General features: G+C 39.7%; 2 protein-coding genes across 6 annotated transcripts in view; one reads left to right on the top strand and one right to left on the bottom strand.

Annotated features, from left to right (window-relative positions):
* The window catches only part of LOC149263294 (Transducin/WD40 repeat-like superfamily protein), a 403,412-nt gene that overhangs the window by 247,195 nt on the left and 132,086 nt on the right, over positions 1-24,131 (bottom strand). The gene's annotated exons all lie outside the window — the stretch shown is intronic.
* Positions 11,539-24,131, top strand: part of LOC149263295 (uncharacterized) — a 48,653-nt gene continuing 36,060 nt past the window's right edge. The window contains exons 1-6 of the mRNA XM_089448647.1: positions 11,539-11,692; positions 12,059-12,206; positions 14,516-14,598; positions 16,850-17,782; positions 17,890-18,031; positions 18,173-18,359. Of these exons, the coding sequence (XP_089304773.1) occupies positions 11,539-11,692; positions 12,059-12,206; positions 14,516-14,598; positions 16,850-17,782; positions 17,890-18,031; positions 18,173-18,359 (1,647 nt within the window). The remainder of the gene's footprint in view (positions 11,693-12,058; positions 12,207-14,515; positions 14,599-16,849; positions 17,783-17,889; positions 18,032-18,172; positions 18,360-24,131) is intronic.

The following is a 24,131-nucleotide window of genomic DNA, read 5'->3' as shown; positions in this document are numbered from 1 at the left end:
AGATGGTGTCACCTCCTCCTCAGCATCGTCATCCAGCTCTGCTACTGCCTCCTAACCCTAATGTTGCTCCGCCTCCTCCTCCTCCTCTATCTCTGGCTCTCCCTCCTCTGCAACTGCTACATCCTCTAGATCCACACCTAACCAATCCGGGATCGAGTCCAAGATCGGCCTCTCAGTCTCGACTCTCCATGAAGAGGTGGTATCAATATTGTCCAATGAGATGGCTTCCACAACAGTAGGTTTCTGAAGCTGTCTCACCCACAATCGAAGATTGTAGTAGACGTAGACCATGTCATTGAGGCATTGGGACTCCAATCTGTATTAGGGTCATAGATTGTAAATTAGTACTTAGAAAATTTAAATATTAGAATTAATCAAATGAATTCAAAAATTTTAATTTGAAATCTTGTTACTTGTTGCGCTTTTTGGAGTGTATTTTGTCAAATACACTCCAGTTGCACTCACACCCAGAGGAACTGCATGTTTGGTTGAGCACTTGAATGGCAAGCTTTTGGAGATGGGATACTCTGGCACCATAGCTTGTCCACCAAGCATCTACAAGTTAAAAGAAAAATGAGAAACATAAAAAAAACATTGAAATTCTAAACTTGAAAGTTTGAAACAAACTGAAGCTTACCTGGCATTTTGGTTGTCCTATTCTTAATAGCCATGTTAAAACCAAATGTGCCACCTCCCATCCTATAGACCTCCATTTCTTTAGAAATCTCCTCACGTTCTTGCTCAGATGACACCATCCTCTCGACACAAGTGAAGAATCCATCCATCACCTCGGCATCAAATCTGAAACCACAAGCGTAAGAAAATGCAGGGTTGAGGTAGACACCTGCAGCATGAATGGGGCAATGGAGGGTATTGTTCCATCGTTGATCAATCACTCTCCATATGACCTGTTGTTTCTCTAACCCCTCGTCTCCCTTATCTGCATAGTAAGCACGAATGGCTTCCTTGGCCCTATCCATGGCCTCATACAAGTAGCCCATTGCGGGCTTGTCTCCATCAAGCAACCGAAGAACCTTTACCAAAGGTTCTGAAATGGCACACACCTCCTCTACTCCTGCCCAAAAGCTCTGATCATATGAAGCTAGTCTGCATATGCCCTCTCCCTCCGGTTTGCGGCTAATAGATAAAGAATGCCAATCCGCTGAGAGAAACATGATCTTCACCTCCCACATAAAATTCAATAGAGACTGAAGAGATATGAAAGTAGTGGCAAATCGTGTAATGGCAGGCCACACCAACTCTTTGTTGTTGGTGAATCTTCTCATCAAACTAAGCACAAATGAATGATTATATATAAATTTTGTTATGCTCTTGGATGATTCAACAATATCCCTCACGGTAGGAATCTTACCTATATCCTCCAACTTCAAGTCAATGCAATGAGAAGCACAAGGTGTCCAAAACAAGTTAGGATACCTCTCCATAAGCATCTTGCCAACTGCAACATAATTTGCAGCATTGTCCATTATGACTTCGACAACATTGCTTGGGCCTACTTCCTGAATGAAGATGTCCAACAACTCACATAATAAACGTGCATATTTAATGTGTGCAGATGCATCAACAAATTTCATAAACATTATCCCCTTGGGACAACTAACCAAGAAGTTAAGAAGGGTCCTACCCTTCTGGTCAGTCCAACCATCTGACATGACTGTGCATCCAGTGTGTTCCCATGATGCCCTAAACTCTACCAATATAGCAGTGCAATCAGTCTTTTCATCTTGAAGAAGAGGCCCTCTCAATTCTGCAAAGGTAGGGGCTTTGTACCTCGGGCCAACGATAGCAACAGCATCAAACATAGGCTGGTAGAATGGGTTTGTCTTGGGAATGTTGAAAGGAACATCACTCCATAGAAGACACCTACTGACCAACCTGTCAGCGTCTGCCTTTTCCTTTTTTCCATTGATGATTTGATCCCAGGTTGGGAACCAGCTATTGTTCTAGGAACAAAAAAAGATGAGATAGAAGGATGAGTACCCATGGGTGAGGAAGGTGATGTTGTTGTAGAAGCACTACCACTCTCAATTCCCCCCATTCTTGAGCCCCCTACAAGTTGGTTTCTTAGTGCTACCCTAGTGTCTTTTCTGTCCTCTTTATCCATCAATGATTGAATGGCCCGTCGGCTGATTTTTGGAGTTGTCTTTGAGCAAAGTTCAACATTTTGCCCCGGAATTTGCCCCAAATGGAATTTTGATCTGTTGATGCCTCTTGACATATGCTTGCCACACAACTTGCAAGTCAAATACATTCTATTGACCCCCCAGTTTCGGGTGTAGTATTAGGCTCACCAAACTCCCACATAGCATCCAAAATCCTTGGCATTTTGTTTTAAACTTTGAGCTTGAATTTAAAGTTTAAACCTGGGCACAAAAAAAATTGAAACAAATTAAATTAGCAATGATCCATCAAAATAGTCCTAAATGATGTCCTGAAAGTTTGAAACAGATCACTCAAACAATGTATGTATGCTGATCCTATTTGGCTATATTTGACATAGAGCACAGTAGGGTTTTTGCAGGACTTTGTTCCCTACAGATTTGTAGCAGGAACTTACTCTAAATTTGCCAGCCCATATAAAATCTTGAACATGTAATAGATTTGCATCAGTTTTATTAAATGACCATATTCAACCCTCCTTGACACTTGGAACCATCTTAATACATGAATGTTTATCTTATTTACTTTCCTCAAACCCTAGTCAGACTAGTGAAAGGGTAGGCTGGAGTCTAAACTATTGACAGTAGGCCAAGAAAGAAGCTCAGACTCTGTAGCTGTTAGCAGGAATTAAGGCAGTGAATCTGGTTCATTTTGATTTTATATACAGTATTGAATTTTCAATTTAATGACAGAACAAAATGTCACTGTAAGAAGAAGAGATTTTTTTTGAAGAAAACAATGGATTTAACAGGGACAGGTTGCTTGGTTATTTACCTTTAAAATATGTGGATGAAATAAATGAAGTCTTCCTTCAGGTATTTTAAGATGGATGGCAGAACTTATTGAATAGACTTTTGTTGATTTGCCATAATCATCAAAGAAAATTTGCTTTTGAATTAAAAATTAATTGGTTATCATAAGTTTTTTCTTGAATTTATTTAAATAATTAGACATCACATCATCTAATACCCATGGAAAACACTTCACTCCAGCAACATGTAATTTATATTGCACTTTGAAGGGAAAATAGCCCACTAACAAAGCTTGTAACAGCAGTATAATTTCAAGTCTATAATCTGATATGAACATTACATCATGATAAAATGATGAACCTAAATATGTTGCAGCAAGAAGATTTCATTGACTTCCTCCTGCAGCTCGAATAGGTAAACATAATATCAAGCAGATGTCCAAAGATAATATAAACAACAGTGCAACAACTTATGTTAAATTCAAATGGGTACATATCACTGGAAGATGGTTATAGCAGCCACAAAACTCAGATTTCTCCTCTGAAATATCTCAGGAAAACTACAGGAATATATGGTTACCTTCAGCAATAACAGATGCACTTAATCAGCTCCCAAATCTGACTTATATGGTTTGGAAATTTGTCTCTGTGCACAACCGTCCAACTCAGCCACAAGAAAGGGTTTAAAGTTCTGCTACACGGGTTTTTCTGTCAGCGAGTTAAGGGTTTGGTCCTTGACTGAAAGACTGAAACATTAAGTTATTAACTCAGAACTGTTTAACTGTGACTGTTGACATACCTTGCCGGCTCCTCTCCACGCAATGGCAGTTGCAAACGGAAGTTGGATTTGGAACGTAACCCTCGATGAGTCGATTCTCCACAGCAGCCAAAACAGTGAACAATGAAAACGCACAGCAAAAAATAAACCGAAATCACCCTTTGCGGCTGTTTATCCACGCAAAAAAAATTCATGCCGATTTTTTCCATCGACTCGCGATTAAATCGGGATTATTTCGATAAAATCGTGATTTTTTCGTTTACGAAAAAATCGCCAAAACGTTGCCCGATTCAATCCTTTTGCCCAAAAAATCGTGATTTTAGGAATAAATCCTGATTTTTTCGGGACTTTTTCCACAATGTCAACATATGCTCTTATTAAAAACAAGCATTTGAAATAAAGTGCTAGTGAAACCCTCAAGACCAAAGTCTACAAAATTGTTCATGTTACCACACAATCTAGCAGGCCCTAAGGAAAGGAAACCTATAGGACAAAGAGCTAGACCAAGTTATAACAATGGGACAATGACCCACTTTCACCATAGTCAAAGTCCCCGGCTCTTTACGGACTTTCACCGATTGGAGGAGTCAAGGTAGGTAGATGATCACATTTAATAGATATTCCATAGTTATTGGTACTAGGTGATGAGATAGGACCTCTCAAGGTAAGCTCTATATGACAATTTGAAAGGCTTTCGCTCCCCTTAAGAGACCTAGAAGAAATTCGCAGAAGACCTAGGGTTTTGTGAATTACATGGTCAAAGGTACTCCTGAGATCAAGGCGAGGAGAGGAAAGGGCTTCTTATGATTTATTACAACGAATACTAAGCTCATACAACCCTCAAAGAAGTCCCCAAGTCAAAGGAATACAAACTAGGGTTTCCCTTCTAGGGCACACCTAGGGCAAGTGTTTTTATGGATGAAAACTCGAGAGATGATTCCCAAACTTTGAGGTCTTGTAGATAAGACCCTAAGCTTGAGGACTATGCTCTCGAAATCCACCAATTCCCTCTCTAATGAATTTCGCTCTATGCCCTAGCCTAGCCATCCAAGAAGAGGGGACCAAAATTTTAGGAGGAAAAATTATGGAAGAAAGAGAGTGTGATCACCAAATGGCTTGGGCTAGTGCCTTCTTCCTTGGGCTAATGGAGTCCTAGATGCTTTAGATTGGCCAAATTTGTCTTCAAGGAGGTTAAAAGTTGATGCCCTAGCTACCAACCTTCAACAATTACCTACTATTAGAATATGGAGTTTCATGAAGAAAAATAACATTTCATCACTAGGAACATTCATTGCATGCTATATACCATGAGTAACATATGCAAGAGCCAACCAAATAGCTTTCAAAAATTTATTCAACAAAATTAGGGCACAAGAGCATTTACTTTAGTTGCAGCAATTACATACATTAGACAATTTCAAAGAAAGATTTTCATCAACAAGAGAACTTACAAGATAGTCATGCAATATATCCATCCATATTCAAGAAGTAGCTCCAAGAAAAGATCAAAAATCAGCTCCAAATATCAAAGTGCATCCAAGATACTCCAAAAGTTCACCAAAAAAAAAGTGTGAATTAGCCAAAGAGGCCGAAAATCCCAAGTGTGATGATGATCCAATACAAATGAGACTTAGTTCAATTTATATGTGTCTCACTAAGTCGATTTATTAGCCAAAGGGCCCCTAACATTATAAAAATGTGAAAATACAAGTCTTGGTCACACGCCGACCAAGTAGCTTTTTTCAAATTATAAATTAGCCTTCCAAATGCTAGCTGAGTTGATGATGTCATGCTGATGTAGGGTTGTTGGAGCGCCATGTTGAGTCCTCTAGGTGCCAACATGTGAGAGAGGGCTCCACAAATCACCAGTTAGGGGATGGCCCCTAATTCTCCATGCAAGTCATCATTTGGGGCCTCAAAGTGGGTTTAGGCACAAATGTTGGTCTCGTGGGTCTCATGACGATAGAATAGCCTATATAATGTTCCAAATGAGGGCTTTGATGATGGTGCCTACCCTCCCATGTCCCAAGGGTGAGACAAACCTCCTCTGGGCCTCGAATCAGCTGCCACTGCATAATGGTACGTCGATTGGGCACACTAGTCCAAGTGCATCATCTCACGAATAATGTGGGGGGATAAACAAGTTGCTGAAGGTGCTAAGGGTGCCCATGGTGTGAAATGATGCTCGGCACATGATGGGAGTCCCATGGCTCTCAACGCATCCCTTATGGTGTCAATTGTTGAATTTTGATAGCTTGGGAGGTACTCCAAGCCCTAGGGTACGGGGTTTGGAGGTTGGAGCACCACAATAAGGCATTGTGGGCTTGGAACCCAAGCTTTGGGCTTTGCACCCAAGCTAGTGGGTGTAAATTCATGAGGCCCACTAGGCATGTGATGGATGGAGATGATAGAGGATGTCGAGGAGAATCCAACGCATCAAGAATCATCGAATTCTGAGATGTCTAAGTGAAGATATGAATTTTTGAAGTTAATGATGGGTTTTTGGACATACAAGTCATGTAGGCTTGAGATGGATGTGTCCAAAAGTTACGTCTCTTGGGAGTCCTCATATTTCGTATAAATATGAGGTGATGGAGATCATTTTAGACATCCAAATGTGCATCTCCTCATAGAAAACTATCTCTAAGGCAGCTGCAGATTAGAGGAGCAAGGAGGACAAGTGTTGAGTCTGTTTGTGTGTTTACTCTCTCCCACAGGTCCGAGCTTCAAGCTAGGAGGCAGCCACAGGTCTAGGCAAAATTTATGATGTGTTTCCATGTGATTTGAGGAGGGTTCTCTTCTATTGAAGAGGCCGCATTTCTAGAGGTAAATTGTAGATAGGCCGCAAGAATTAAGTGTCCTAGACAGGGGGCCGAAAGGTTGTTATGAGGAGCAGAATAGGCTGCAAACCCAAACCTCTTGTTCTGGTAGGCGTGAAGGCTTGTTGGGAGTTGTTTGTAGCCCAGAACTATAGCAGAGAGTGGTTAGATCTATTTGAAGGGAAGTCGTAGTTGTGGAGGAGGCCTGGACGTGAAGGGAAGTGTTTTAGCAATGCTTGTTGTAACCCTAACCAATAGTGCAAACCTACAGCAGTACACATCAGCCCATGAACAGAGGTGAAGTATGTGTTTATGATGGTTTTATGTTGAGATAGATTACTAATTGGATGGTGGTATGTATTGGGCATATTTGGACTGTTGGAGGGAAGTGTGTAGGTATCCAAAGTAGCCCTAGAAGCAGCAGACAAGGACATTGACAGTTGTGTGTTGGGTGAAGAGTTAAAGGCCTATGTGGCACTTTGATGGACTAAAGTGACCACTAGGAAAGGCAAATTGGAGCTCAGCTATTGGCCAACCTAGAGGAGCAAATTGGATGAGCCAAAGTTCATTGTAGCAGAGGTGACTTGCAGCAGTGATCACAAGCAGCCCTCCTAGAGTCTCTATGTGTTGTTCCTTGATGGACTAAGGGGCAGCTAAAGAGCAGATCGGAAACGAAGGACCGGCAAGACGAGATATGACGTAGATGTTGTAATTGTAACGAGATTGTCATTGTATCTTGTATTCTTGTACTTGTGGATGTTTGAGGGCCATTATCTCTTGTACAGGAGCCCTAGGCTGTTGTATTGTATGTTGATAATATAACAAGGATGGGTTACATATATTGTTCTTATTGTTCTTATTACGCACGTTATTGATTTGCTGAATTATATTGTTCCTCTATGCAAAGTAGCTTTGTCGAGCTTCTTGGTTTGATAGCATCAGAGATTTAAGATTTTATCCTAGTCACCCAGAAGTCATTTCACAAATGGAATGACATTTATCTCTAAGGTCGAGCAATTTGCATTCCCCATAGGATGTGACCGGCTCAATGCCAAAAATATCCTCCTCAGCGCACTCCTAGAGAAACGAGAGCCATACTCTGAAATGTACCTCATTGTGAGTGAACGCATCACAAACACCATCTATAGTCCAGAGAACCAATGCCTCAAATCCATAGACACCCAGGAGTCCCGCAAGGAGCCAGTGTGATGCGACCGAGCAAAAACACTCAAAATCGACAAGCGAAACCCTAGTGCTGACAAACTCCATCTCCATTTGACCTAGTAGAATATAAACCCCAAGCAAAACTTGAATAGACGGGGAAGTGCGAGTTACCCAGTGAGGGCCAAATTGACTTGGAGAGAGGGAAAAGTAATTTTCCCAGTTGAGATATAATTTTTGGAGTTGAGCCAGGGAGGCCAGCAATTGTAATTCTCTATTTTGTTGCATAATAAAATAAACCCTCATCTGTTGCACCGGTTTTCACTTCGGGGTTTTTTTGAGGACTTTTCAGTCCAAAATAATTGTGTCAATTTTTTATGTGTGTGCATTTATTTCTCAATACCTGATTTTGCTTCCATAGCATATTTATTTTGTGAAGAATTGCAGTGTGATTTATTCGTTAAGTGTTGTAAACAATTAAATTGTTAATGAGTAAGGAGGATAAATTCCAGTTGTTGTAATTTCAAAGAAATTCCGCATCGTATCAGAGCATTGTTGATAAGATCTTAGGCTTAGAGGCAAAAGATCGGCAAATCGTGCAGTTTCAGAAGGAGATCTGAAGCACAGAGTTCATATCTGCGCAGGTCAACCCAGGATTGCGAATTGTTGGGCAGAAATCAATTTCCAGAGGCAAAGTGCAGGAAAAGTTTGATTTGCTCAGAAGCAAAATTTGCAAGCAGTGTGGTTGTCGGAAAACAATTTTGATGAGCAGATCAGTTGATCCATTGAGCAGATCAGTTGATCCATTGAGCAGATTTGGGCGCAGTAGATTTGTAGCAAGGGTTGCAGTTGCAGATTTGCGATGGGCAGGAAGAGAAAAGCACCCAAAGGGGATTTCGTGAATTCTCAGAGGGTTTCCAACTTACAGTTTTTAGGAAGGAGATCCAAGTTTTCCAGTAGTAGCAAGTCGAAGCAGGCAAATTAATTTTCTAGTGCAAGTTTTCCAGAATAGCCAGTTCGAGTTGCAGAGGTCGCAATTTGTGTGCCATCTGGAAGGAAGAGCGAGTAGTCTCAGTAAGCAGTTGAAGGCAGTACATTGGCTGGAGAAGGATTTCCGAAGGCAGATCTGCACGTTCCTAAGGGAGTGCGAGTAGCAGAAGGAAGGTCGAGCAGGAAGGAGAAGGAGATTTCCAGATCCAGACTCCAGTTTATTTGAGTTTCAGAAGATGGCTTCAACAGGACTCAGGCATCAGAGCAAACTTGACGAAGCCTTTAATTTTGGCGTCTGGAAGGCTAGGATGTCGTTTCTGTTAGATGAGCATGGTCTGAAGGAGTTTGTGACAAATGTCATGGCAGAGCAAATAGATGCAAAACAGTTGGCAAACTTCAAGAAAGAGATGGCCAAGATAAAGAGGATGGTCTTAGATGGGGTCCGAGATCATATTGTTCCACATATTGTAGACAAGAATACGGCAAAGGACACGTGGGATGTAGTTGTAAAACTATACCAGGATCCATCGAAGAATCGTAAAACGATTCTCAAGGAGAAGCTGAGGACCATGAAAATTTAGAAGGGTGAGAACGTGACCTCTTACCTCACCAAAATTCAAAATGTTCGTGATTAGTTAGCAGTTGTAGGAGAGAAACCTGATGACAAAGAAGATGTGCAAGTAGCTCTAAATGGGTTTACCAAGGAATGGAGGACCTTTGTTTAGGGGATCACTGGATGAGATCAGCTATCAAATTGCGAATGCTTATGGAGTGACTTCACGCAAGAGGAGCTAAGGCTCAGCCTAATCGAAGGTACTATCAGCAACAGCAGCAAAGGACCAAAAGTTGAGAAGGAGGAAGAAAATGTTGCCCTTGCTAGTAAGAGAAAGGCAAAGAAGGGTCCCAGTCAGGGACAAAACTCAAAGGGAGGCAAGAAGAAGAAAACGGACCTATTGAAGCTTAAATGCTTCAAATGTGGTGAGTTTGGTCACCACATCACCCAGTGTCCAAAGAGAAAGGACAAGAAGGGGCAAGAGTAGTGGACATCTTCGACAAAGATAGGTGAATTGACCTCCATGTTGGAGGAGTTTGCATTAATAACAGCGATACCTCTAAATGGAGGAGGAGCGTGATGCTTCAGAGTTGCAAGATAGGAGGAGCCACAGCATCAGATAGGTGTTTCCTCGAGGATCATTACCTTTGCTACGAGGGCCCACAGTATTCAATAGTAGGAAGATCAGTGTTTTGCAGGTGTAGTTAGATCTTGAGGGACAATGCAAAGCTAGTAGCAGTCAGATACTAGAGAGGCATAGAGACAGTTGCGCGTAGTCAGTTTCTCAATAGACAGTGCAGAGCTAGTTGCAGTCAAAGGAATGGAGATTGAAAGAGAAAAGGGAAACATCATTCCTCTGCTGCTAACCTTGATGAATCCTCTCATAAGAGAAGGCCTAGAAAGAATGACCCTAATGATGAATACTCATTTTTTTCTGCTTTTACAGGTTCCATTGCAGGTCATAATGAAATATGGATGGTGGATGGTGGTGCTTCTAGGCACATGATTGGGAATCGTGATCATCTCTCTAAAATGGTTGAAAAGAAGATTGCTCAAAGAGTTGAACTTGGAGATAATGGAAAATATGAATTCAAAGGGATTGGCTCATCATCCTTCCAATTGGATTCTAGAAGTAATGTATCCATTAACAATATTTTATATGTTCCTAGTTTGAAGAAGAATTTGTTGTCCATTTCATCTCCTGAAGACAAAGGGTATAGAATTACTTTTATTTATAGACAAGTTCTAGTATGGAAGAAGGTCGCCTCTTTTGAATCTACCAAGGTCATCGGTGTGCGAATTGGAGGCCTATATCATCTCCTTGGACATTCAATTCAAGCTTTGCTACATAACACCACTGATCTTCGTGAGCTATGGCATCGAAGGTATGCTCATATTCACTATAAAGCTTTCACTATAATGAAAGATTTTGTTAAAGGTGTGTTGGAAATCAAAGTTGATCGTGATAGTGTTTGCAAGGGATGTGCCCATAGGAAAATTGTGAAAGGAAGATGTACTAGCAGTGATAGTAGACCCAAAGGACCTTAGATCTTGCGCACTCTTATGTTTGTGGGTCTATGTCTGATAAAACCTTGGGTGGCAGCTTGTATTATGTCACTTTCATTCATGATTATTCACGCAAAACACAAATTTAACTTCTAAAGTCCAAGGATCAAGTATTTGAAGCACAAGTTGAAAATGCTACAGGAAGAAGGATAAACACCTTGAGATCTGACAATGGTGGAGAATATGTATCCAAGGAATTAATTGATTTTTGCAAGGATGTTGGAATTAAGAGGGAGCTAATAGTTACTACTATCCTCAACAAAATGGAACAGTCAAAAGAAAGAGCAAGACTATTATGGAAGCTACCAAGGCCATGTTTCATGATCAAGAGCTCCCTATGTTTCTTTGGGGAGAAGCCGCAAGAAAATTTGTTTATGTTCAAAATAGATGCCCAGATAAAATCTTGGACTACAAGACTCTGGAAGAAGTCTTCACAGGTGAGAGACCAAATATTTAACATTTAAGAATTTTTGGTTGTCCTGTTTATGTTCATGTGCCCAAGGAGAAAAGGACAAAATTGGAACCTTCCGGGAAGAAAGGAACTTTTGTTGGCTACAATGAAGATTCAAAGGCCTTCAGGGTCTATGTACCAGGACAACGTTATATTGAAACTTGCAGGGATGTTATCTTTGATGAAGATGTTGCTTTTTGGAAGTCCAAGGGTTCACACTTGGACTCTGATGATGAGATATAGGTGGCTCCAAAGAATGTAGAATCAAAGTCTAAAGAACCTGAACCGATGGATCAATATCCTCATGAAGAATTTGATGATCATGAACTTGTTGAATCTCCCAGAGCCACTGTACCTGAGACTAGAAAGAGACCTACCTGGCTTGAAAGAACATTGAAGGAAGCTGAAGGACATGTTGCAGCTTGTGGGACCTTCGAAGAAAGTAATAAACTGAAAAGATACTCTGGTTATATAGCTCTGATGTGCAAGATCATTAAATTTGAGCCATCCACCTATGAAGAAGTAGTTGAGGAACAAGTTTGGAAAGATGTTATGACGGAAGAATATAAATCTATATTAAAGAACGATGTTTAGGAAATTGCACCAAGACCTAAAGGAAAGTCTGTTGTGTCTTCAAAGTGGATCTATAAAATCAAGCATTTTGTTGATGGAAGTGTTGAAAAGTACAAGGCTAGATTTGTGATTCGTGGGGTCTCCCAGAAAGAGGGAGAGGACTATGAAGACATGTTTGCTTCCATTGCCAAGTATGCCTCTATTAGATCTCTCATTGCTCTTGCTTCTATTACAGGTTGGACATTGAATCAAATGGATGTTAAAACTGCTTTTCTGAATGGGTTCATTGAAGAGGAAGTCTATATTGAACGACCTCTAGGTTTTGAGGTCCATGATAGAGAATCCCAGGTTTGCAAATTGAAGAAAGCCCTGTGTGAGCAGAAGTAGGGTCATCATGCATGGTACTCTCACATTGATGGTTATTTATTGAGTCTTGGCTTCAAGAAGAGTGATGTTGATTGGAACTTGTATTTCAAAGTTGTTGAAGGTGAGCCCTTGATGTTGCTATTGTATGTAGATGATTTGTTTCTGACAGGGACTGAAATTTTGATTTTCCAATGTAAGAGGGAGTTGGTTTCTGAATTTGAAAAGGAGGATCCTGGTCTTATGCATTACTATTTGCAATTGGAAATTTCGCAAAAGCCTGATGGAATCTTTGTTGGCCAAGGAAAATATACTATTAAATCCTTCAGAGATTTGGCATGATGGACTACAAGTCCATGGACACTCCTACGGTGACAAATTTGAAGAAGACCCAGGACTGTGATTCTGATTTGATTGATCCCTCTATGTATCGCAAATTGATTGGCTCGTTGAACTATCTTGTGAACACTAGGCCTAACATTTGTTATGTTGTGAACACATTGAGCCAATCCTTGGTTGAGCCCCAGCATGTGCATTGGGTTGCAGCAAAACATATTCTGAGATATGTGTGTGCTTCACGACTTCTTATTCAATAATTAGTTGGTATGCAAATACCAAGGATCATTGTTGCTGTATTACCTTTTTCTATATTAAAGTGATTATATATACTTAAAGATCTACTCACCACTCAAAGAGGTGTAAACCTTTTATTTTGATTTGCAAGAGGTTATTATTTTTACCCGAATATTCTGATTATACTATAACTATTAAACGTATTTGTTTAAAATCTCCTTTTCATCAGCGATTGATACCTCCTTATTCCACTAAGTAATAATACAAGCTTGTATGATATTTGAATCAAATTTCTCCCCATGTACTAGTAAGACTCTTTTTTATTGTATGGTGAGAATATTCAATGATCTCCTTTTTTATCACTCTTTTTTTTATTATCCTAATATAAATCTTCAATATATCACCATATATTTTATTATCCTTTCATAAAGTAATTTTTGAGCAAGCACGACTGTATATTTAAAAGGTATGTCTTTTATGTCTTTATCATATATTTCAAATGGATATCGTTCCATCTTGACAAAATGAATCCCATGTAACTCATTGTTTTAGGGGTACTGTAATGGCAGCAGCACAATCTGTTTCTTGAAACGTGAATGCAAATTATCCAAATCAGTGGCAATTGGATTGCCAGCTTCAACACCCTAAGACATTTTCCATATGATTTTACCCCAGGATAGCAACAGCTGCAGGTATATCCTTAGGGGTGGCAATGGTATGAGATGCAATAATTCTTATTTGGTGAATCTCTTCCCCTTTAAGAAGTCAACTTCCTTGTTGTGTGCAGTTGTCCATGGATTCGGCCACTGGTAGTATCAGTATGATCAGGATAGACAGCCTCAACTTCCAATTAGGCACATACAACAATAGTTTCAACTCTTGATTTCGCAACTATCAATTGTCTTGGATTGGATATCATTATTCAAAGTTATTGACAATATGGCTCTCTATGATTCGTTTAGATACACTTTTGATTAAAATTGTTGAAACCTTGTTACCGTTGCCATACAAAGTTGACACCAATTTCAAAGATGTGCAAGCTTAATGGCAGTGATATGCCTGGCCGTTTGATCTATTCTGGAGACATTTCCTAGATAGCAGATCAAGGAATAACAAATGAAATTGATGACTATATATATATATATAGGGTTTACGCTACTCAATTATTCGATCTGTGTGCACTTTTTTCTTTTTACTTGATTTCTGAATTGCTTAATTTGCAGCATATTTTCTTTTCATAGAGCAACAGAATTAAAAAGAATCTTGAATAGAATTCTGAAATTTATTTTTTTTTGCCAAGGACATATTGCAATCAAGGACCATAATTAGAGAAAGTCCAAAAAATTATGTTTGGCCAAAAGAAAATGTCACAACGCATTGCTAATCACCATGGTTGAACAATCAAGTCCATTAGATAGGACCAGTGTTGATAATATCGCTGAGATATCGGCGATATTCGTAAATATCGCGATATTTTCGGCCAGACAAAATATCGCCGACCAAATATCGCGATATTTTCCAGTTTTTAAAATCGCGCGAGAATTACGATATTTCGGCGATATATTTGAAAATATCGCGCGACGACCTTAAATATCGCGGGTGAAAGTGAAAACAATACGCGTGGGCTGTATAAAGCGATTTTTGGTCTTTGTGAAGTCATTTTGGTTTTTTCTGAGCGCTGGAAGGTTGCTGCCAAGGAGGCCCGAGGGTTTGAAGTTTGAACGTTGAACTTTGAAGCCAATATTTGCCAATACAGGTACGTATCAGCTCACAAATTTGGTCTTCGACAGCAGATAAGGCTTGTTCCTTTCCAGCTTACAAACTCAGATATGTATTCAGGCTATTGTGCATAATACAGTCCCTTCACATCAGCAAACATTCAGCCTAAAATACATTGGAATACACAGCCACTACTAGGGAATAGAACTCGGCCATAGAGACCCAAACTCCACCAAAAATAAAGGTATTTCGTGTAGCCAACAGAAAGAGAACACAGCCTCCTTTTTCGACTGAGAACTCGTCCCACAGAGGTGGTGGAAACCCAGCCGGGCCAGCCCTCACAAGCTGATGAACCCAACCCTTAATAAGATGAAACTTGGCCAGTTAAGAAAGGAGCAACTCAGCCTCTTTTCCAATGCCAGACTCAGCTATTCTTCCAGGGCTTTGATCCACTGACTTATGGCAAAGTGTGGCCCCTCTTTAATGACAATATTGACTTCAGTTTTGCCTTGGAACTTCCCTCGCAAAATGGTATATAGAAAATACAAAATCATAGATAAGACCTGGTAACAATGTGACCTTTCTTCACAACTCCAACATGTGGGATGGATGCAATAAGATAGCTGCTTCCTGTTCGTACATGATTATTTGTTGTATAAATGTAGTATTTTCTCAAAAAAAATGCACAAATGACTAGTAGTTACACAACAAAAGGGATGATCGAGTAACTCACCAATTCCACAGTTGCTTACACAATTATTTTGATTATAAGCTTCTCGATAACCACATACATCATTGCACCCAATCTTGGGTGCAAGGTAGGATGACCAATACCTCCCTCAACTCCACCTATTAACTCAAACATGACCATTTCCCATGCTCCCCAAATCTAGTGCCATAGAGTTGTCCCTGTTTAGGGGAAAAAAATGTTTCTAGGTTGAAAAAGAAACAAATCCATGATTTGGTGGTAACATCAATATATATTATAAACAAGCTTTGTTGTCTTGAAAGGCAGTCAAGTACATTGCTAAAATTATTTCCACAATGGCTTTGATCCTTGCTATTAATGATCCTCCCTCCATCAGCTCAAAAGGTGCTGCCTTCTTCTTCAAAGATTGCACCCTGCCTTGCTGGTTAAAGATGTAACTTTCTCTGTGCTCACTGCTATGAACTTATGAAGTCTAATAATGCATTATGCACCTACAGCAGTGGTATAAGTTATAAGTTATAACAGTTATATATTTTTCCCATGCTTGGCATAATTCTGAAAGAAATTGTTCTCATTCCGTGCCAATTTGCTATGTGTTTCATTTGCCATTTGGATACCTCACGTTACAACATGTTCATACTCTTTTGTTCAAGAGTATTCAACAGTCAACTTGTATTACACTTCTATTCAACAGTCAACTTGTATTACACTTCTATTCAACAGTCAAGTTAAAACTGTTTTGTAAAATGATGTGGTTATTTCAATTTGTAATTTGAAAATTTCGTATTACTTATTAAGTTACTAATTCCAAATTTTTTTTGGTGCTCTAGGTTTCCGTTTGAGTTAGCCCACTACAAAATACAAATATTCCAAAAGCCTTGGACCCATTTTGGGAGTATGGGAGCCTTGATGGTGGGACAAATCGTGCATATCTTACATGCAAATTATGTGGGGACAAGATGACAGGTGGGATTACACGACTGAAATACCATCTTGCTAGACTCAGTGGACATGATGTTGGGCTTTGTACAGTTTCTAGTTCGGAGCTTATACAAAAAGCTCTTGAGGCAATTGAAGAAAAGGACAGAAAGAAGGAAGAGGCAGAAAGAAACAAAGCTGAACGTGCAGGTAGATCTTTCGGGATATCTTCTCCTGATTTTGGTGTTGAGGGTAGTGGGCCTAGTGGCCCTAGTGGGAAGGGCTCCACAACTGGCACACCATCACATGCTACTGCTACTGTGAGTGCTAGGTCATCATTTTTTGTTCCACGAACAGGCGCTGGAGCACAACCTGGCATAAAATCGCTTGTTAAAAAAAAGGAGAAGCAAGAAGCAGATAGAGTCATGGGGAGGTGTATTTTTTGGAGCGACTTACCTCTCAGCATCACGAAAACCAATCCATTTTGGCAGCCAATGTGTGATGCTATTGCTATTGTGGGCCCAGGGTACAAAAGTGCCACATATGAGGAGTTGTGGGGGCCAATTCTTCAAGCAGAAAAACAGGACAGCAACTCTAGATTGGCGGAGTTGAAAAAGACATGGGAAGTCACTGGATGCACAGTGATGTCTGATGGTTGGACAGATAGGAAGGGTAGGACCCTTCTAAATTTCTTGGTACATTGTCCTAAAGGTACCATGTTTATTAAATCGTTGGATGCATCAGAACATATCAAAGATGCAGCAACGATATGTGAGTTGTTAGATGTGTTCATTCGGGAGATTGGTGTGCAGAATGTGGTGCAAGTCATAACAGACAATGCAGCTAATTATGTGTCTGCCGGCAAAATGCTTATGGAGAGGCATCCCACATTGTTCTGGACTCCATGTGCAGCGCATTGTCTTGATTTGTTGCTTGAGGATATGGGGAAACTCTCCTTCATCAAGGAGGCAGTTGATATGGCTAGGAGCATCCCCAAGTTTATTTATAACCATGCTTTTGTTCTTAGCCTTATGAGGAGGTTCACTAGAAACAAGGAGTTGCGACGTCCTGCCATCACACGTTTTGCCACAACCTTTATTACTCTTCAGTCTTTGCTTCGATGTCAGTTCGAGTTGAAGCAAATGTTTGTGTCTGATGATTGGCGTAATTGTAGATACAACAGGAGACCTGATGGGAAAGCCATTGCAAAAATGGTGTACTCTGAGACATTTTGGCGTGGAGTAGAAGAAGCATGTGCAGTTAGCGAACCTATAGTAAAGGTTCTTAGATTGGTGGATGGAGAGAAGCCTGCAATGCCTTATTTGTATGAGGGCATGGATAGGGCCAAGGAGGCCATTCGTTCCTATTATGCAAACAAGGGCTCTGTTGGCCTTGATAGGCAGATGATGTTATGGGATGTGATCGATAGTCGGTGGACAGGGATGCTTCATCGACCCATTCATGCAGCAGCACTCTTCCTCAACCCCGCATTTTCATACAAATGCAACTTTGATTTTGATGGTGAGGTGATGGAAGGGCTCCATTCCTGTATTCAGAGGATGGTACCTGATCTTGAGCTTCGTAGCAAAATCAATCGCGAGGTACAGTGTTATCAGGATTGTGTTGGCCTATTTGGCTTTGATGATGCCATTAGGGAAAGGGCCCTCTTCATGCCACGTAAGTGACAAGTCATCACTCATTAGAAATTAGAAATTTGAATTTAATTATGTTTTAACTTTTAACTTTTAAGTTTTTGAATTTTTTATTTCATTATTTTGTTGTAGATATTTGGTGGCGAAGCTATGGTGCAAGGGCACCAAATTTGCAAAAATTGGCTATACGAATCTTGAGTCAAACATGTAGCTCTTCAGGGTGTGAGCGCAATTGGAGTGTATTTGAGAAAATACACGCCAAAAAGCGCAACAGGTATAACTTTGAACTCAAGCCTTCAGTTGAGCAATTACACTTATTGTAATTTTTTATTTTTAATTTATGACCTTCAACTTCAAGTGTCAAGAGTCAAGAGTCAAGAGTCAAGACTCATTACTCTTTTTGACACTCTTACAGGTTGGAGTTCGCACGCCTCAACGATTTGGTGTATGTGCATTACAACATCCGACTTCGAGTGAGGCAAATAGAATCACCAATGGATCCAGATGCCATTTCCTTAGACAATATTGATGTATTGTCTCCGTGGAGGGTGGAGTCTGAGGAGCCCATATTGGAGGAGTCACCTTCATCGTTAGAGCCAGTGGCAGATGATCCATTAGAGCAGGGGCAGCAAGAGGAGGACTCGGAGTCAGAGGAGCAGCAGCACTTAGAGGAGGAGCAGGAGGAGGAGGACACTGCGGGAGCATCAGCTTCAACACCATCTGCTAAAGATATAGGAGAGCATAGCTCCATGCCTAGCACTCATTATTTGACATTAGGTGCAGAGGCAGGGTCAGGGCCTTCTACTACTAGGGGCAGGCCTGGCAAACATCCCATCATGTTTTCCCATAAAAGGGGGAGAGGGCAGTAGATAGATAGCTGCTAGTTTTATTTGTTATGCTACATGTAACTCATGATGATGAGATACTTTTATATATGTGATGTTATTTTGTATTGGTTCTCCACATTTGAGTCCTTGAATGGACAATTATCAGGGCTCAGCAGGATTTGGTATCGCCTTTGATATATCATTTCTATTTGATATCATATATATCAGTGTTTTCTTCATATTTATGTGCCAATGTGTTTATTTCATGTTGATATTGCTTTATATGTTTAAAAATCTGAAAAAAATGAATATATTATGCATTTTTTATGCTTGCCGATATTTGCCGATATTTTCGCCGATATTGCCAATAAGATATTTTTTGGACCCTCGCCGATATTTTCCCGATACCGATATTATCAACACTGGATAGGACACAACTCTTAGTTAGGATGTGACACATATATATAACATTAAATAAATAAATTAAGAATAATAATAATAATAATAAATTAAGTGTCACTTACAACAATAATAATAATATTCTTATTTGATGCTATTTGTATTTTTGTTACATCCTAGCGAACGGACATGACTGTTCATCCATGGTCATCTCTCTCTCTCTCTCTCTCTCTCTCTCTCTCTCTCTCTCTCGATATATATATATATATATATATATATATATATATATATATATATATATATATATCAGTGTTGCCGATCGGGATTAAATCAGCGAGGTTTCGAAATTGCAAAAAATCATAGAAATTGGGAAAGATCAGTAACAATCGGCAAATACAAAAAAAATCAAATTTTTTAATATCTAAAGCATCCACAACATAAAATAAATGCATCAACACAAATATGAAAAGAGAACTAATATATAAGATGTGTAATATCATGTCTAGCGTTACATCACACATAACAATGAATCATGCCCTGAATACTAAGTCCTGAGTCCCGACTCAGCCTCAAAATATCAACAAAAGATATAATAACGTATCTCATATCATAAGTCATAATATCATATACAATGAAATGAACCAAATAACTAGTACTATTGATTTCCTCTGCCCCTCTTGCAAGAAAATGTAACAGCTTTCCCTCCAGATGAAGAAAGCGTTGGGGTTAGCAATGGACTTTGTTGTGCTCTAGAAGCTAAAGAACTAGGAGCTATATGAGGTAGACCACGTCCTCTACTGGTGACCATGGTAGGTGGTGTCAACTCCTCCTCCTGTTGCTCCTCCTCCTCCTCCTCTGTAGTTTCTACCCCCTCCACTACCTCCTCTAATCAATCAAGTGTCGACTCCATGAAAGGCCTCTCAGCCTCAACCCTCCATGCAGCAGTGGTGTCAATCACATCCAATGAGATGGCCTCCACACCATGTGTCTTCTCAAGTTGTCTCACCTACCATCAAAGATTGTAGTAGACGTAGACCATGTCATTAAGTCACTGGGACTCCAACCTGTACAAGGGTCATAAATTAATAATTATAAAAAATTATTATTTAATGAATTCAAAAAATTAATTGGAATATTTTTAACCTGTTGCACTTCTTGGTGTGTATTTTTTAATTACACTCTAGTTGCGCTCGCATCCGAAGGAGCTACATGTTGGGTTGAGCACTTGAATGGCAAGCCTTTGGAGATTGGGTACTCAGCCACCATAGCTTCTCCACCATGCATCTACAACAAATAAGATAAACATGAAATTTGAAAGTTCAAGCAAAGTATGAAGAGACAATGAAATTTAAATTGAAATATTAAAAAACTAAAGCTTACCTGGCATATTGGTTTTGCTATCATGGATGGCCATGTCAAATCTAAATGTGCCACCTGCCATCCTGTATATCTCCATTTCTTTGGAGATTTCTGCATGTTATGTTGGAGATGGAACCATCTTCTGAACACAAGTGAAGAATCCATCCATGACCTCACCATCAAATAAGAAACTACACGAGTAAGAAAATATGGGGTTCAGGTAGATCCCTGTAGCATGAATGGGACGCTGGAGTGTATTGTTCCATCGCTCAACAATCACTCCCCACATGAGTTGTTTTTCAAACCCCTCATCGCCCTTATTATCATAGTAGTTGCAAATGGATTCTTTGGCCCTGTTGCCACTGAAACTAGCAAGGGCCTAAAGGGAATTCCTAAAGGGGACAACTGTTAGGCAAAGGGCAACAATGGAAAACTGCTATGCTGCTGGGAAACTGCTATGTTGCTGCTAGAAATCAAATGAGGATTTGGGGCTGCTCTCCTCCTCAGAAAATGTTGAAACTCTAGAATCGGACTCTACTCAAGAAACCCAGAAAAACCCAGAAAGCTCTCCTTGAATGGCTGACCCCCGAAAATCACCCCCTTGGGGTTCTGCGCAGTCTCTCAGTGCTTTGCGCTACCACTGAATGCAACCCTCCAGAAATATGCCTGAAACCCCTGCCAAAACTCTCCAGCTGCAAGGGTTGATCCCCTTGCTCTACCTCCCAGCACAAAACCAGAACTACGTCCCTCTCTCAATGTTGCGCAGTGCTCCAAAATGCTAATAAATTGCTGCTGAAATGTTGATGTATCTACTGCTGAAATGCAAATGGAAATACCTTGCCCAAGCAGGCACTTGAAGTCCCCCGGGGCTAAGGGTGAGATCTCCGAACAGAGACACTCAATGCACTAAACAATGTTGCAGACTAGCTAAACAGCCAGCGTGCTCTAAGTCGAAACGACTATCACAAATGCTCATAACAGAATGATCAAAATGAGGGGGATCCTCTCTCATTTATAGCCTTTGCCTCTCTCCATCCCAAGGCTCACCTCCTCCTGCGTGATTCCCCTCTTGCCACGTGTGTCTTCCCTCCTGCGCAGTCCCTCCATGTGTCTGCGTGGGCTCCATTTCTGTGTCCCCCTTTTGCCCCCTTGGCTCCCCTTTAAGTCACAACGTTGTGCTACTAGGAAGTGACTTTTTATTCTAAAAGTGAGTTATGTCCCCCTTCCTCACTTTTTATTTACAAATAACTATAGAAGGCAAAAATTTGGACAAAATCAAATATTCCAATTAGCCATGGCAAATTAGGAATATTACACGCAAGCACTTGGGTTTGATCTCCGCCGTTCATTTCTTGACTCCATTATATTGCAATCGGGGATTTGAGCAGTGTTTACATAACTTAATATAATAGAATCGCCAATAAATTTCCTCCGATATAAATTCTCTTCTTGGGCATATATTACATGCGATACTTCCGATATGGCTCCTCTGATGTTTTCTTCTTTACTCCTCTGATATCGTTGTTGCTCTTTGTTCTTCCGATAACACTTACCCTTGGGCATATGCGATAACCTGCTTCTCTTGCTCCTATAACTTGCTTCTTTGATGGCTTTCGATAAACTCTTCATCTTACTCTTTGGCTTCACGATGGCTTCTCCTCTTTACTCTCTCTCCTCTTATGATGGCATCCGATATCTTTCCTCCTTGGTTCCACTGTTTCTATTATGTCTGTATTCAATCCTTAGATCCTCCATGAGCGGTATTATGATCAATGGGCATCAATGGACAACCACACATGCCACAAGAATTTGCCATCACAAACACTGCCATATTGACATCAATGACAACCTAGATTAACAAGAGAGTCTAACTAACCATTGGAGACCTGGTGGACCAATTGGTTGACCAATGGACCATGCGCAAAGGAAATTTTAAGCTAAATTGTGGAAATTCGTCCAAGCCAACCCCTTAGTGGGCAAATTAAAAATTATATTGTAATTTTTTATGAATTAATTTACTAAGTCTCCAACATGTGGATGACTAGCAACATTCTATTTAGGAAGAGTCAAACTAGTCGTTATAATTTTCTCTACAAAAGGGTAGCCTCTCTTCATTCGTAAATTTTTCTTGTTCACTTGAGACAAGTGCTACCTAATAAAAAAGCTCATCTATTTAGCAAAATTTTGTACACTTTTTATAATTGTAGAGTGGTTTTTGTTAATGTTATTTTTCTTGCTATTGCTAATGGGAATTATTTTTATCTAATTTCTTCATTGCTAATAATTAAATTCATCCTAAGACTAAGTTTTCTGCCATTGAGGAGCTAATATGCTACGTAGAGGCAAGCAACTAGAGTATTCTCACTTGTTTGTTTTGGTTTTGCAAGTGAATCAATCCAAGGGCTTTAAAATACTTCGAAGGGGGGCTTTACTTTTCCAAGGATTTTGTATTTTGACGTACACAGAGGACAAAGGTTGGAGATGCCATAAAGAGAGGGTCTCTCCTAAGGAAGATTTAAAGTTGCAAGGTAAATTAAGCTACAATGGGGATGATTTCCAATAGAGCCTATTGACCCCACCGCCTGCACCTACCTACAAGTTAGTGAGAAGTCTTCAACCCACAAGGTGTGGTTGGTGGCAGGGAACTCAGAGAAGGGGCTATCACACTAATCCCCGACTCTCTCCATTTGAGCTATCTCCTAGGTTAGCTAAAGGGGATAGTCCCTAATGAAAAATTAAATTAAAAGATGTGAGTTTCTAGGAGAGCGTTATAGTGAAAATGGATTACTTTTAAGGATTTATGAGCAAATATGAAGTGAGCAAACTTGAAATAACAATGCCAATCATCAATATGACAAAAACCATAAAATTAGTGTCTTATAAGGTATTTGTTCAACAATTTAAAGATATATTTGCTCAAAGTAAAATGCAATGCTCTCAAAAGATAAAGCAAAGTAACCCTAAAATGTAAACAAAAATTGTTAGCAAAAGATATGTAAAATACAAAATGTTTTTGAGATAATACTCTTTATAAATCAAAACATGTGAAACATATCTTGCCAAAACCCAAAAATTAGTAGTTAACTTGGAAATGTAAAAGAAAAGAAGTGTTAAACCAAGACATCAATATGCAATTAGACTTTAAGCATGAAAATAAAGCACTTGTTCGAAAGGATTACAATACTTTCTTTTGGAATGGACTTTACATATGAAAACTCAAATCATCAAGAGACGAGTAAACTAAATGTAATGGAAAGTGGTCTTGGTTAATTTTATTAATTATCTCTACAACAAAATTACAATTTAACTCTTCAATCCTCAGACCTCACCCTTGCCCAAAAATATAAATCTACAGTGAGGAGTCAATAGAGGAGTAGAGGATCCCTAAGATGTCTACTTCAACCAACTTGTGTTGGAGGTAAAATTTTAATGAGGCTTGAGGCCTTCCTATACTAAAATGCCTAGATGAAATGCATGTAAGTTTTTTCCCCAAAAGAGAAATTGATTTGCAATGCTTGAAAACGAAATAGTGTTCAACATAAATTGCAATTATAAACTCAATTGGAGGAATAAAATTAGCTTACGAGTGTTGCATGTGTCTCATCAATGAATTAAAATGATACAAGTAATTTGCTTGAAAGTAAAATTTGTTTCAAATAGACAATGACAATAAATTGCTCCAATATTCAAGATAATAATGTAGCATAAAAATGAAGCATGCATTCAAGTGCTCATGAAACAATTTACCAAGGTAAATGGAAAGGAATCAAAGTTTGTTAAGAATATAAA

This window comes from Pinus tabuliformis, chromosome 6 (genome assembly GCF_031772625.1).
Source record: "Pinus tabuliformis cultivar Carrire ecotype Pingquan chromosome 6, CPIR1, whole genome shotgun sequence".
Lineage (NCBI taxonomy): Eukaryota > Viridiplantae > Streptophyta > Pinopsida > Pinales > Pinaceae > Pinus > Pinus tabuliformis.
The sequence above is the reverse complement of the archived record's forward strand: the minus strand, read 5'-3'. Positions and strand labels throughout refer to the sequence as shown.